Source organism: Nelumbo lutea, chromosome 5 (genome assembly GCF_056320005.1).
Source record: "Nelumbo lutea isolate HS-2025 chromosome 5, American lotus-T2T, whole genome shotgun sequence".
In the NCBI taxonomy this organism is placed as follows: domain Eukaryota; kingdom Viridiplantae; phylum Streptophyta; class Magnoliopsida; order Proteales; family Nelumbonaceae; genus Nelumbo; species Nelumbo lutea.
Genome location: NC_142688.1, coordinates 8,768,472 through 8,782,820, shown reverse-complemented (window position 1 = coordinate 8,782,820; position 14,349 = coordinate 8,768,472). Strand labels below are relative to the sequence as shown.

Sequence of the window (14,349 nt, the reverse complement as noted above, 5' to 3'; positions counted from 1 at the left end):
ATGGCAAAATTGGCATTGTTCCAAGCCATGGTTTCCCAATTTTTGAGATATAGCTTGAGGCACTATTTTTTATAAAAAAACGATTTCAAACAAATGACCGTTTTTGAAGCAACGTTTTTTCTGATGTAGTGCTGATGTGGCACCGTTGCTCTAGTAAACGGCAACGATGCCAAACAGCCTCTTTGCGTTCATGCATAATAAACGTTAACACTAATATGGCCCTGATGCGGTGACGGTTTTCGATAAACGCCCATTGATAAAACACCCTCCAATCCGCGCCTTTTGAGAACATCTCCCGTGACTCGGGGAATTCGCATGGGCGCTCAACAGCACATCCCAACCGTATGTTGGGATCATCTCCCAATAACAAGTACGGAGATGTTGACAAATGACAATGCGCGCTGAGACATGTGGGGCGCCTGTACGCCGCGTTTTGTAGGGCGCTAATGTTACGCGCTCAGTTGGGAGTTCATCCGAATTCACGTTTCTGCCTCTATATCTTTTCTCACAACCTTCTCCTCTCGTCTCTCGGAGCCCAGAAGTTAAAAAGGGATATCTCAGTGGCGGGATTTTGTGTTTTTACAAACAGAGCTTTCCATTTCTCTCTCCTTTATCCGCCCTCTTTAAGACCAGAAAATCTCTTCTTCTTTCTTTTCAAACTTGAGAGAGAGAGAGAGAGAGGTAGGCAGTTCTTCATCTGTTTTTGTGTCTATAGCAAAAGGAAAGACAGAAAATGGCCATGTCGTTGGGTTGTTGCTGGTCCAGCTTCTTGGCAGGGCAGTCGATGGAGGCTAAGTCTTCGTCAACCCTCCGCTTTGCTCCTTCTCCTGCTAATTTGCGCGTGGTTCGCTTCGTAACCAGCGCTGCTTCGTCCAAGCCTGCAACAACCGGTAAACGTGAGCCCAGGGGCATCACCAAGCCTAAACCCATCTCTCCTGCAATGCAAGCACTTCTCGGCGTTCAGGAGATCCCTCGTACCCAAGCCCTCAAGCAGATTTGGGCTTACATCAAACAGCACAATCTTCAGGTCCATTTTTTACTTCCCCTCTCCGTAGCAATGACAAGAGTACGAATCCATTTTATTTGATTTCTGCCATGTCTTCCATGTGCTTGTGTTTAATGCACCCACTAGTTCAACATTGAGAATGCATCCGAAGAGGGTCTCTTCATATGTTTTCTTTGGATAAGGTTGTACATGCTCACTGGTGTTAGTATCCTAGTGGTCCCCCTCTTCCATTTTTTTTTTTAAGTTTTTGGCTTATTGCTTCTTTTTAAATATTTTAGATGGTTTTTGAGTCCGAGATGTTACCATAGCTGGATATGGTTTCATGTTTGCTGGGTTTCTCGTCTTCATACAGGGTAGAAGGACAACATACTTTCGTTTGCACCGGTTTTTATTTGCTTTTTTTTGCTTGCACATTTGAAATGCAAGACCTTGGTATGTCACTATGATATATCACATATTCAAAATTTCAAAAGTTATGTTAAGCACTTTAGAGGTGTAACACTTGACTTGGTGTTCTGGTTCCATGGTCCTATGTTTTGTGCTTTTTAACATTCTATAAGATGCCCATCCTTGTATCCTATAACAATGCTGTAAAAGGTGTTTAAGGCTTGTGCTTTGTGAGATTCAACTACGGAGGGTTTGTACTTTGGAGTATAAAGCATCTTTTTTTTTTTTTTTTTTTGGTTGAGCAAACACCAGACTAAGCTGGGAGTGCAGTGAGCCAAATCTAAACTTTCTTTATTTTATCATATCATGACAATTATGATCACCAAATAAATTTAATCTATTTGTTGGTTAATTCTTAATCATACCTGGACCACCTCATCCCTTGTTTTAATCAATGCTTAAAAAAAAAATCAATGTTTTAAAAAAAAGCTTGGGAGACATATGGCTGGAGGTGTCCCCAAAACGCCTCAAGGTGCATGCCAGAGGCATTGATACCGTTCCGGTTCGCCCACCTCCACTTTGACAGGACCCCCTTTCAGCTAGCGTTATGTATCTCCTTTCTTTTTAATACGACATATTTCATACAAACTGAAACAAGAAAAACAAGATGGTATCTTCTCAAGGAGGCTTATGCCTCTTGTGTTCTGAACTATACCTCATTTCTGCAGGTAGTGGAAGGTCTAGCATCACACTGCATTTTAAAACATTGATTTTAATCGTGAAATTGTTGGAACAATGGGCTCCTGGATACATAGGAAACCATTAAGTTGTCTTTGGTTTTGAATCTCCATTATAGTGAACCATACAATGTTTATGAGAAACAAGCTTTCAACCAAAAACAATCATACATGAATTATTTTTCTTGTTGCTGATTCCAAAAACAAATCAAAACCATTTTGTTTGAAAGCAAATTGTTTCTTAAAACAAAAACATAGGAAACATTTTCTTGGTTGTGTATGTGTATTTTGTTTTCAAAACTGAAACCAAAAACATGTTCTTGAATCTGATTTCAAAATCATGTTTTCATTTGATTATTCAATATCATGTTCCATAAATCATATAATTTCTATACTATAAAATTTGTTTTTGTTTTAAAAACCAATATTTTGTTGGTTCCAAAAGTATGTATTGTTTTTTGAAACAAAACCAACTTGTTTTCCCTTTGAAAACAAAAACAGAGTTCAAGAACATGTTTTTTGTTTTTTTTGCTGATGTGAGGATTCCAAAAATAAGTGAAAACAAAAACATTCATGTTATAGAATGCCCCTTTTATTTATAAAAAAAAAAGCTTTCAGCCAACTTTAGACTGATAGGTTCTATTGCTTTGCATAGTCCTTTCAACCAACTTTATTAAACGAGCCTATATATTAGGGTCGTGAACAGTTTGGCTCGTGGCCACCCCTATATATTGATATGGGTCTAGTCTAGCTACTAGCTCTTGGCATTTCTTATAGCATGCTTATGAAGTTATGATGCTTCATGCTGTATCTAGGAAAAATGTTCAGAGTAAACATTCTTAAGAGGATGTGTCATGTGAAAAGCACATGTTTAGTAAGTGTCAACCTTCTGTTTTTCTTAAATTTTCTTTTCTTTAGAATATGGATAAATTATTTATGTAATTTAACATTTATATATTTAAACATGCCATGATTTCTAAGCTGAGCACTAGCAGACACCTTACTGCTTGTTATGCAACACTGGGCTTGACAACATATTGAGGAATTCTTTGTTTGCCCCTGGAGAGACATGGAGTGTCACTGTGGTGGTGGCATTCCCCACTGGGCTGTTTTACTTTTCCTTGTGCAACAGAACTAGGTCATGCCATCAAACCTGTTCCATTCCCCCTCTTGACTGTTTGTGACATGGGTTACCATGGGTACTAGCTTAGGATATTAATTAATTAATTATTATTTTATTTTTTATTAGTTTATATTTTTTATTAATAATTATGGCTTAATTAATAATTTTAATATTTTATTCTGGAAGATAATTAGTTATTAAGTTATTTATTGATTATTTATTTTAAGTTATTTATTAATTTTTTTAATAAATTATTTTATTAATATGTTATTAAATTAATAAAAATTTATTTATGTGTCACGGATCTAGTATTAACTCTTAGAAATACTACAAGGAGGGTTTTTTTTCTTTTAAATAAGTTTTTCCCCCTACATTCCCACTTGTTTCCTGCCAAGATGGTGGGACTTCACATCCCAAGAATTGGGGTCTATAATCCTACCTTTTTCTCATCCCATCCCATGACATCCCACAAACCAAACATTGGGAAAGGAGGAATATTCCAGAATATTCCATATTTCCCCTTCCCTTCCCATAAATCAAACGGACCTAACAGAATTTGTTTTGTCTATCTGCTTTGTGTACTATTGAATGATGCTAATTGTGAAATTAACAGTTGTTCTTGGGCTCACATGAAACCTAAGAAACCAGTAGGTTTTTAATGAGAAAAGAGAAATTTAAAGAAGCTAACTTGAATACTCCAAGGGCCATCAAGACCCGTACAGAGCTGAAGCAAGAAAGAAACAGGGTATGATACAAAATCTTTATGACACATTAAAAAAAAGGCAAACTAGAGCATAATAACAGAAGATACACAAGTTGGACTTGGGCTTGATTCATTTTCCAATTCTTCCACTCCACTCTGTAGCTGGTTATTTTCATTTTTCCTTGTGCTCTAGCTTCATTGTTGGGATGTGAAATATGTTGGTTGTCTTTTATTGTTGTCAATGCCTGCTCATAGTCATAGTTGCTCAATAACTTTAGGGCATCTTTCTGTTTCTGTGGCATTATTTACTGATTTTGGAGCATTGAACTCAATTAGTATCATTGGTCAGCCACTAGCACTGGGTTTCAGTTGTCGATAGATAGATAGATATTGAAGGCCCCGTTGGCGCGTCTTTGCGGGCTGTTGGCTGTGTAGAAGTCAACCCAGTAGCCCATGTTTTTGTCTTTTCCTGTTTGGTTGGGGGAAGATCTAGCCACCGAAAGACTGCACCCCAAAAAGACACGAGAAGCTTGATTCAAGCTTATTTTGGGAAGCTAGAAATGGAGCTTCTTTTTGTCTTTTTTCATCTTGTCTTCGCACAGAAAGATGCATGAAAGATGCACCTCCAACCAAACAGTCTCTGGGCTGCCAAGATTTTTATGTAAAAGCCCACTACATCTTTTGGCTGTCAGATCTTCTAGAAGATCTGTCAAAAAAGACTTGCCAAACGGCACCTTAGACTTTTGGCCTTTACTCTTACATTATCCATACTCTAGAGACAAGGAGCAGCATGGATGAAGTGTTGGACAAGAATTTTACATTCAAATTTGAAGTGCTGACTGTGGGATCTATGCTGTAGCATTTTCTAGTAAATGTTTGATACTTATTATTATTGGGGACTTCTTAGACACACTAATCTATCTGTAATCCCCCCTCTGGTATCACTGTTTTCTTCACTGAACTTGATTTATGCCTCATAGAATATGCTAGATTCTGAATGATATTCAATTGCTGCTGTAGTTTTCTGTTGCTAGATTCTAAATGCCTTGAGTTTACCACAAAACTCAATTGCAATTTTTCATTTTTCGTTTTCTCATGTGCGTTTTTATTTTTAGGATCCTGAAAACAAGAAGATCATAATGTGTGATGAAAAGCTGAAGACCATATTTGGAGGGAGAGAGCGTGTTGGGTTTCTTGAGATCGCAGGGCTGATCAATCCTCATTTCCTCAAGTGAAGTCCAACTTTGCAGAGATCAACTTTGGAAGTTCAAAAATCGTCGGTGAATTAGCTATTTTTTTTTGTACATGGGTGGTGTAGACGCATACTGGTTCAACTTGCAAAAAAATATGACTTCTGCTGCTTCATTCAACTCTAGGGTAGTTCTTTAGGGTGCAGATACATGCTGTTGCTTTGTGAGCATTAAGAGGTTCTAGTTGCATGGTTCAGTTAGTTTTACTCCTGCTTCTTTAGCAAGGAGACGTGAATGCAAAGTTTATTTTTCCTGGTAGCACCTTCAGCCTTTCTATGAAGAGGGTATGCATGCAATCTGTATTTACACTCTTTTAAACTTGTTCATGCATCAGGGAAATGGAAATTCTGTTTCAGCATGCTTAATAGATGTGGTATTGAAAGCAACGTTTTTGACAGCTATAATCTGAACTACTTGAGGACACTACAGAAAGCAATAACAGTAAAATATGCAACTGCAAGGTGCCAACCGGTTGGTTGGTAAGTTCTGCTGGTTGTAGCGGAGATTTGGGATCGAATCCATCCTGCACCTGCGTTGGGAGGATGAGCTACCTAATATGCGATTGATAGATATGAAATATTGAGAAATATATTCAGAAAGAAAATAGAACAGGAGCAGGCTTCCGCAAGAATAACCAGCACATTCTTACTCGTCAAATCAAACATTCAATTGCAATGGTTTCTAATAAAGAGGCTAGCCATTCTCAACTCCAAGGCCAAAGTCACTCCGAATCCAAGACATACCTATCTAGATCTTATACATTTTAATTCTTTTGTATTGCTAACAAACCCTAAACAATCAATGATCTAACTTTTGTAAAAACTAATCAAACTAAAGAACAATAGACCAGAAATAGATAGCCAATAGTGTTGGATACTAGGTGGGCTACGACAGGTGCCCTAGGCTATTTGCCTTCCCTCACAAGGCATGTTTTGGGTCCTTATATCTTGCGACCCAACTGAAAATTTCACATGTTTCTCCCGGGTTTCTGCTCCTATGGCACTTCAAGATTCTGAAACTATTTAGGTGGTGTTCATGTTGGCTTACAATTTCTTCTTTTTTTGGTTTTGCCAGATGTTGGGTTACAAAATACAAATTACCCCCCCCCCCCCTCCAGTTTCTTTGTTTACCAGATCCGATGGCCATCTGGTTTGTACAATAAAACAAGTCATACTCGCACTATTAAATTCTGCAGATGAAACAGATGGCTTACTCGATGACTGTCCTGCTTTCCGCACAGCAACTTAATTTAGTATCATGGGGTCTTAAGAGCCTGTTCACACGGTTTTTGCTTTCAATATACCCATGACAATGACAGTGTGTGCTGCATTATCCATTCAGCTACCCTGATTTCAACTTTATCATTTCCAATCCTCCTCGCTCTCTTTATAAATTGTAAAGTGTGAAACTAACGAGAAATTTACGTTAGCTTAATTGCTTTCAACTTTCAACTTTCAAGTTTCTTCCACTCCTCTAAACTAATTATTCTATTTTCTTATATAAACTTTGTGGCACGTGGTCGCAGTGGATGCCGCATCTCCAGGTTCATGTGCCTAGAAATGAATATCATCACGCCGTTTGTAACTTTGGATTGTACCCAAGTACCACCACGCGATAGTACATCATCATCACAGACCTTTTGAAAACCACTTCTGCCCGTTTAAGCAGGGAGTCATCATTAACCCAATTTACCTTTTACTAATCAAGCTTATTCCCATATCTCAATCGACAAAACACATGTCCCCGTAGAAACTGCACTGCACGTCTGCGCCATATATCAACATCATTGATCAAACCCTCCGAATAGCAGACTAGGCTTAATTAGGGATTAATCTCTCTATTATATATTATTATATGTTAATCATGGTAGCCGCATTTTCTTGAGACCACCCCTCTCCCTTACTGTAAATAGTACTACTACACATTTAGCAATCCTCTTTGCCTTGTGTGAGTTGGAATGCATATGCACCATGAGTGGCTTTCTTATATATATACATACTATACTGCAAATCGGGAAGGGTTTCTAGCAAAGTAAGTTGAGCTATTGGATGGATAAAGAAGGGACCACAGCTGGTTTTGATTTTGAAAGACAATATCTGACAGAAAAGTCATGGTCCCTCGCTCTTTGTAGTTTGTATCCAATCACTATGCACATTGCACCATCATTTCTCTTTTTTCATTGAAGGGACCAAATGGGCTTTTTTTTTTTTTTTAAGCCCAAAGAAGATCTGAAAGTTACAGACTTATTAAGTGCACATTGTTACCTTCTGTGCATGGACCAGGATGCGTTCATCTGGACCATTCTTTTTTTTTTTTGATGATCTGTATTGTTCAAGCGTAGCCTCAGAACATCTCTGGTCTGCATGATGAGGTTTAAATATCTTCCTCCTCTTAATGTAGACAACATCACAAACCATTAGATGATCAGACTTGCACATTAGTGCGTGGGTCAAATATTTGCACTTTGTTTTACCTCCACTTTCTCATTTTTAGAGGATGTATGTTTGAAATAAATAAAAAGGATTTCTGGTAACTGTTTCTTTTTCCCTATTATATATATATATATATATAAAATTAATGTTGTTTGGACTAACATGAAAAGCTAGGAAGAAGGACGATCCATATCTTGGGGTGCTGTTTGCTATTTGATGTGGGAGGCACTTCCAAAAGAGTGAGGACCCTAAGAAGAAAAGACCCAAACAGTCTTTGTTTTCTAAGGCAGCTTTTCTAGGTCTAATATATTGCAACTAATCCCCTACTTCCTCATACTTCGATATATGAAACACTCAATTTTGCTGCATTTTTGTTTTATGTATTGCACCTAAATTATAAAAAACCCATGTATCTAAAGGGACATTTCTAGATGATGGTCCCCGCAATCCAGGTCTCGAGAAGGACAGACTGGATATCAACCTAACTTGTCTTTCTTTTTTTGCTCATAGGCGATTCATCCATTTAGGAGAATTTTATGTAACAACTATTCTGGTTGAGATGGTCTTTTACTCTTTTACTCCAACAAATTAAGGCTCTGTTTGGAAGGAGCACAAATGCAAATTTGTAGAGCGTAAAACCTTGTATTTTGTATGTATATGCACTCTACAAATTTTCATTTGTACTGTACTCCTTCTAAACTGAGCCTAAGGGGTTTTGGACAATGTGAATGTAAGAATGTTTTTTATTCTTTGTCAAACCAAACATCCCCCTAATCGTGTATTACTGTTATTGGACAAAGAAATGGATGCGGAAAAATCTTCCTTGCAAAAAGTCGACGAGGCATTTTATGAAATTCTTAAATCTTAACAGCTTTTCCATAGCTTTTCCTTTCTCACTTATTCTCTGAGAACCAAACACAGCCTAATCGAGCAACATAGTTTATAGAATATAGACAAGGTATAGGTAAGAATAAAATATAATTATATTATAAAATGTAATATATTACTAAATATAAAATAAATAGAATTTGCGGTGCTAAAATTCATTTTTGGCCATCAAACCAAAATATATTAAGCCAAATCACGTTTGTTTGACTGATCTTTTTGACTGTATTATTTATATTGTTGAGACAATCGATACTAGACATGAGCTTTTCCAATGTAGCAGTTTTGGCTGATTATGATTATAGCTAGAACTCCCTCGTGCCACAGTTATGTTTTGGAGGGTTGAAGCCTTGAGCTTTACATGCATCATACATGGGAAGTGGAAGCGAGAAGAGGGGATACAAGAAAGATTTTCCTTTTCGTTCTCCATTCATGATCATGCGAATGCGAGACAACAGTTAAAAAGGACACTCACTTGGACTTGGGGCTGTCGTCGTCGTCTTCTTTTCACCTTCAACTCTCCTCCTCTCAGTTACCGTCTTTATAATGGAAATAAAAAGAGCTTTAATTTGCTGAGGGACGCATATATCATATATGGCGAAAAAACAGCAAAAAAAAAAAAAAGGCACAAAATATAATCCGCGTCAGCACCAGAATGAATTCACCACTCTGGGTAACTGAACGCAGTGTAGTCGCCCGCCCTTCCTCGTGAAAAGGCGCATAATAACAAATTATAGTGATAAAAATCCTCCCATGCGCCGCTAGGTGTCACTCCCCCGCTTCTCCGTTTTGTACCTTTACCTAACTTATTATTGTTTTCAATTTGTTATCTCGTCTCCGATCTCCCTCATAGTCATCTGTGTTACTACTGTATATGATATGTTCTCTCTCTCTCTCTCTCTCTCTCTCTCTCTCTCTCTCTCTCTCCATATATATAAATCTCTCAAATTGATAACATTCTTAACTCTTAACCCTCCCTACCCAACACCATCCTTTCCTTTCCTTCCTCTGACAACAGTTCTGAAACTCCTCCCACTCGGCCATGGACACTAAGAAGAAGAAGAAGGTGACGACCTCCGTCGAGGACGCTGACGTGCGCTCTGATGAGTCTGCCTGTAACAACCCATGCTGTTTTTTCTGTATCATGAAGGAGTCGGATCTATCTCTTAGAAGAGCTGGGATCGCTAAATGCTTTGAAGAGATGCCTCACCAAGACGATCAAGAACAAGTTCTGGTTCTTAGTGGTCTCTGGACCATTGCCATGTCTCAGCCTGACGACCCTGAATTCCCGTCCCTCGGCATCTTTGAATGCATGGGTTCTCTAATCCATAGAGGAGTCAACGACCGGGATTGGCTTCTGAGAGACCAGAATATTTACATCCCCTACTACGCCGCTCACGTCATCGGTTCCTACACTATGAATAAGGTCGAGTTCGCAGAGGAAGCTGTAAAATCTGGTGTAATTTCACCACTGATGGAGCTTCTTCGAGGGAAGATCAGTTGGGTCGAGCAAAGAGTCGCCGTTCGAGCGCTGGGTCACCTGGCAAGTTACGAAAGAACATTCGAGGCTGTTGCGCAACACGAAGAAGAGATAGTCCAGCTAGCCATGCAGTTGGCTTCCGCCTGCCTTGATGTGGTGTATGTTAAGTTCGTCGGGGTGAAGGATAGGAAGAAGAGATTGAAGTACCAATGCGACTTGCTTACCAGAGGGGTGGGAAGCTTGGAGATGGAGAATCGAAAAGCAGAGGAATGGGCTAGCCAGCTTCAGTGCTGGTCTCTCTATATCCTAAATTGCTTTGCCTGCAAAGAGAGATCTCTGCATCTCATCTGCAAACAAGAGTTCTTGAAGGATCTGAGCGAGATGTGGGGTGGGTTGGTAAACCACAGTTCGCCTGCAGGGGTCGGACTCATTAGAATCCTTTGTTACAGCGAGACCGGCAGAAAAAGAATTGCAGACTCAAGAGAAGTTATAGAAACTCTCTGTAATCTCTCGAGATCTTCCGACGACTGGCAGTACATGGGTATCGACTGCCTTCTGTTTCTTCTCAGGGACCCAGATACGAGGTACAAAGTAATGGAGATGGCAGCTATGTCTCTGGCCGATTTGGTTGAACTGCGAAGTCTCGCGGGAAGATCAAGAGTAGGAGACCCAATCGCAGAAGCGCTCCTAATGGATTACAAAGAAAACAAATCGAAATTCAAGAACAACAAAAGGGTAGAGAGAGCTTTACAAGAGATATGGGATTTGAAGGTGGAGAGGAGAAAGAAAGAGAAGCTCCTCTCCGAACAAGAAGTGCAGGAGAGAAGGGCTTTAGTAAGTCTGTTAAAGCAACAAGGAAACGGTAGGTTTTGGTCCGGGAACATCGAAGAAGCTGTACTGAAGTATTCCGAAGCCCTGAATTTGTGCCCGTTAAAGATGAAAAAAGAGAGGATTGTTCTTTATAGTAACAGAGCCCAGTGTTATTTGCTATTGAGGAATCCAGAACCTGCCATTAGCGACACGACCCGAGCTCTGTGCCTGTCGAGTCCAGCGAACAGTCATGGTAAGAGCCTCTGGAGGAGATCGCAGGCTTACGACATGAAAGCATTGACCAAGGAGAGTTTGATGGACTGTATAGTCTTCGTCAACAGCTGTATCACGTCGGAGGAGACGAAACGTATCAAGGTCCCCTACTACGCGGTTCGCATGATCAACAAGCAAATGAATGCCACATGGCTTTTTGCTGGTGCCCATTCCAGACATTCGAGCAGAAATGAAGACCAAGTAGACGAACCTGACGGTGATGATGAGAGAGATGAAAAAGAGGAGGAGGAGGAGGAGGAGGAGGTAGACGACGTCGACGATCGAGATGATGAGATGATGATGATAAAGGAGAAAAAAGCTTATTTGTCTGGTAAAATTTCCGCTTTATTTGCTTTCTATCTATCTATCCAGTATCCACTACGAACTACAGAGTACAGAATTTCTTGCTATGCTAGCTTTTAAAATTCAAATGGATTCCCGCTAACATGCACAGAGGTGGGTTGGGAATTGGGATCCTGTGCATAACTGACACCCCTCAGGTGTTACTCGTTATTGCTATTGCAATGGAATCCTTTACCGCCGTTCAAGATAGGAGCACGGCTACTCTTTTCACTGTGCACGGCACGACTGAAATCCTCAAATGTCAAATCCCCATGGGCCATGACCGCGTTTGATTAGTGGGCCTCTGCCCTTACATAATGGGCCTTATTCTTCACATCTTTTTCCTGATTACTTATTAGGACTGTGCTGCTTTAAATTTTCAGGACTGTCCACCATTGCAGAAGAACCTTTCATGGAAAATCAACGGTGGAGCAGAAGATTTGGAGGAGTAAGGAAGCAGCGAAAGAAAGGTGTGATGTCTCGACTGACCCAAGCCAGAATAGCCCCACAACCACAAAGTGTGATGAATAGGAGGAAAGACGAATACTGATCTGGTGTCTAGATCACTCGGTCAGGGGTGGGTAAAGGATTGTTTGTTATCAATGAAGCGATGATGAGATGGAGTATATGTGATTAAAGAAAATAATACAACAACGACAAAAAAAAGGGTAAATAATGAAATAAAACGACCGTTCTCCAACAGATAATCTATATGTTTTTTGAAGAAAAGGAAGAGCTCCGTACAAAAAGCACATACTCAAAAGGTAACTTGTCCGGTTGTCCGTGGTGGTGAGTGGATAATGGGCCCAATGTACTTGGGATGGATGAACAAAAGAGGCATCAGACAGCAAGCCCACGTTATAATATACGCTTCTGTATCTATATGGGCCCTTAAGCCAATAATACTAAAAGATTAACGATAGATGGCTCCATACTCTCCAATCCGTAATAAGGGCGCTTACAGAGTTGCAGGTTTTAAGATTCAAATCCAAGCATTTAATAAACACAAGAATTCTGCATAAATGTTCCTCCATTTCCAAGTCGGATTAGTAGTAGGAGATCCCACAGTTCCCACAAGAAATGTAGGGTTGGCCAAAAAACAAGATTAAAAAGCTTACATCTCTGATTTGGTCATCTGCACCTTCAAGTGTGAAATTGTGAAGAAAAAGTGAATTAATTACATCTCCAATGGTACCCCATTACATAATGTCATCTAATAAAGATTATAAATGGAATCCCCTGTAAACAATTTTTTGGACTTTAGTGCTCGCTGTCATGTCAGTCAAGGTGCAATCAGGCCAAACCAAAGTGTTAAGTGTTGTTCTAATATATCTAGGTTGGGAGGGCGTTAGGCAGATACAACTAAAGGCGAAAGGTAGACTTCCTTTTGCTTTTTTTTTTTTTTTTCTCTTCTGTTCCGTATTTGGTAGCCTAATGGTAGTTGGGAATTTGGGATAAGGCTTTTGAATGACGAGTTAATTCATTAATGCTATATCAAACGAACTGTACACGCTCTGAGAGTTTTTTTATAGGACGAGTTAACCTCATGGTTAATACTACAACGGACGGCCAACCCTCACTGAGTGGCCTTCTCAAATTCTAATAGGATTCAATCTAGTTTTGAAATGCATATGACACAACCACTCAATCTTATTAGCATTGTGGTTATCATTGATTTCATGGTCATTGCGTTCAGTTGATCCAAATTCATTTGGAGCTCATTATGGCTGAAGAAATGAAAAAAAAAGGTAAGTAAAATGAAAAATTAAGTTAAATTAGCTATGTTTGGTTTGAAAGAAAAGGTAGGGAAAGGAAGGAAAAAGGTAAGAAAACATTTACAAACCTTCATGGTGTTAGGAAGCATGGGCGCTTTTTGGGACCGATTTTCAAGAAAAAATGTTCATGCTTCCAAGACCCGTTTTTACAAAAAAAAAAACGCTTCTGCCATGTAGGCAGAGAACAATACTATGCTGTTTGGTAAGGTGATTTTTATCACAGTTTTTCATGTATGTACTGACAGGTAAGCACCACATAGGATAGACATCGGTCAACCATTGGGGGAAACGCTTTTCATATGTTGGTAGAGTCCTGATTTTCGAAGCATGCCTGATTTATTTTTTAATAATCGGTTGAACCAAACAATGAGATACATGGGCGTTTGTTGAAACACCTATGTGGATCCAACGTGGCACCGTTTTTTTTTTTTAAACGGCCATGGTTCCAAACATCCCCCTTGTATAGATTTTCCTTCCTTTCTCTACCTTTTCCTTCAAACCAAACATAAACTTCATGTTATCAATACAATAATCACAAAGTACAAAGAATACCTTATTTTATAAAATTAATGTCATGATGAGTTGAAAATATTGAAGAATACCGTATTTTATAAAATTAATCTCATGATGAGTTGAAAATATTGATCTTATCCAACACTAATCCAGTGGTTATATCAGAAGTTTGGACATGCCATTAAAAACAACGATAGGCACATCGCATCACAGTTTTGTATCACCTGTCTTGCATACGTGGTAAAAACTAAAAAGTCTCTTGTTAGGGACATGTGGCCCGAAACTATAATGTGTTTAGTGTTGTTTTGCCATGGACAGATCCCGATTGCAATGTCACACCCCCTTTATTTATTTAGGGTGTATTAAGATTAAGGAAAAATCTATGGTGCAGAAAAGATATAATATGGAAAGAGTTTTGACCGATTAAAACTCACCCATGAATTTTGATAAATAACACCATGTTCCCTATTATGTTTATGATTTTAATTTATTGGTCAGTTGTTTTTCACATATTATATCTTTTTTATATCATAATTGAACCTTAAGATTAATAGATTAATTATGGTGGTGTTTGGCATTGATGTCGTTATCTCAAAAAACAACTTCATGTCGGCGCCATATCTGAAAAAAACG

At 39.0% G+C, this 14,349-nt stretch overlaps 2 protein-coding genes across 2 annotated transcripts; both read left to right on the top strand.

Annotated features, from left to right (window-relative positions):
- The first annotated feature begins 412 nt into the window (after window positions 1-412).
- On the top strand, window positions 413-5,571 carry LOC148850194 (SWIB/MDM2 domain superfamily protein). Its single transcript, XM_088942691.1, has 2 exons — window positions 413-1,027; window positions 5,072-5,571. Exons 1-2 carry the CDS (start codon window positions 734-736, stop codon window positions 5,189-5,191), a joined length of 414 nt encoding a protein of 137 aa, XP_088798817.1. The 5' UTR covers window positions 413-733; the 3' UTR covers window positions 5,192-5,571.
- A 3,526-nt stretch (window positions 5,572-9,097) lies between these two features.
- Window positions 9,098-12,094, top strand: LOC148850193 (uncharacterized). The gene is made up of 2 exons (XM_088943678.1): window positions 9,098-11,417; window positions 11,812-12,094. Exons 1-2 carry the CDS (start codon window positions 9,566-9,568, stop codon window positions 11,976-11,978), a joined length of 2,019 nt encoding a protein of 672 aa, XP_088799804.1. The 5' UTR covers window positions 9,098-9,565; the 3' UTR covers window positions 11,979-12,094.
- The last annotated feature ends 2,255 nt before the right edge of the window (window positions 12,095-14,349 follow it).

Coding starts and splice junctions, on each gene's coding strand:
- LOC148850194 (XM_088942691.1), top strand. CDS start 734: ATGGCCATGTCGTTGGGTTGTTGCTGGTCCAGCTTCTTGGCAGGGCAG. Junction 1,028..5,071: donor TCAAACAGCACAATCTTCAG/GTCCATTTTTTA, acceptor TTTTATTTTTAG/GATCCTGAAAACAAGAAGAT.
- LOC148850193 (XM_088943678.1), top strand. CDS start 9,566: ATGGACACTAAGAAGAAGAAGAAGGTGACGACCTCCGTCGAGGACGCT. Junction 11,418..11,811: donor GAAAAAAGCTTATTTGTCTG/GTAAAATTTCCG, acceptor TTAAATTTTCAG/GACTGTCCACCATTGCAGAA.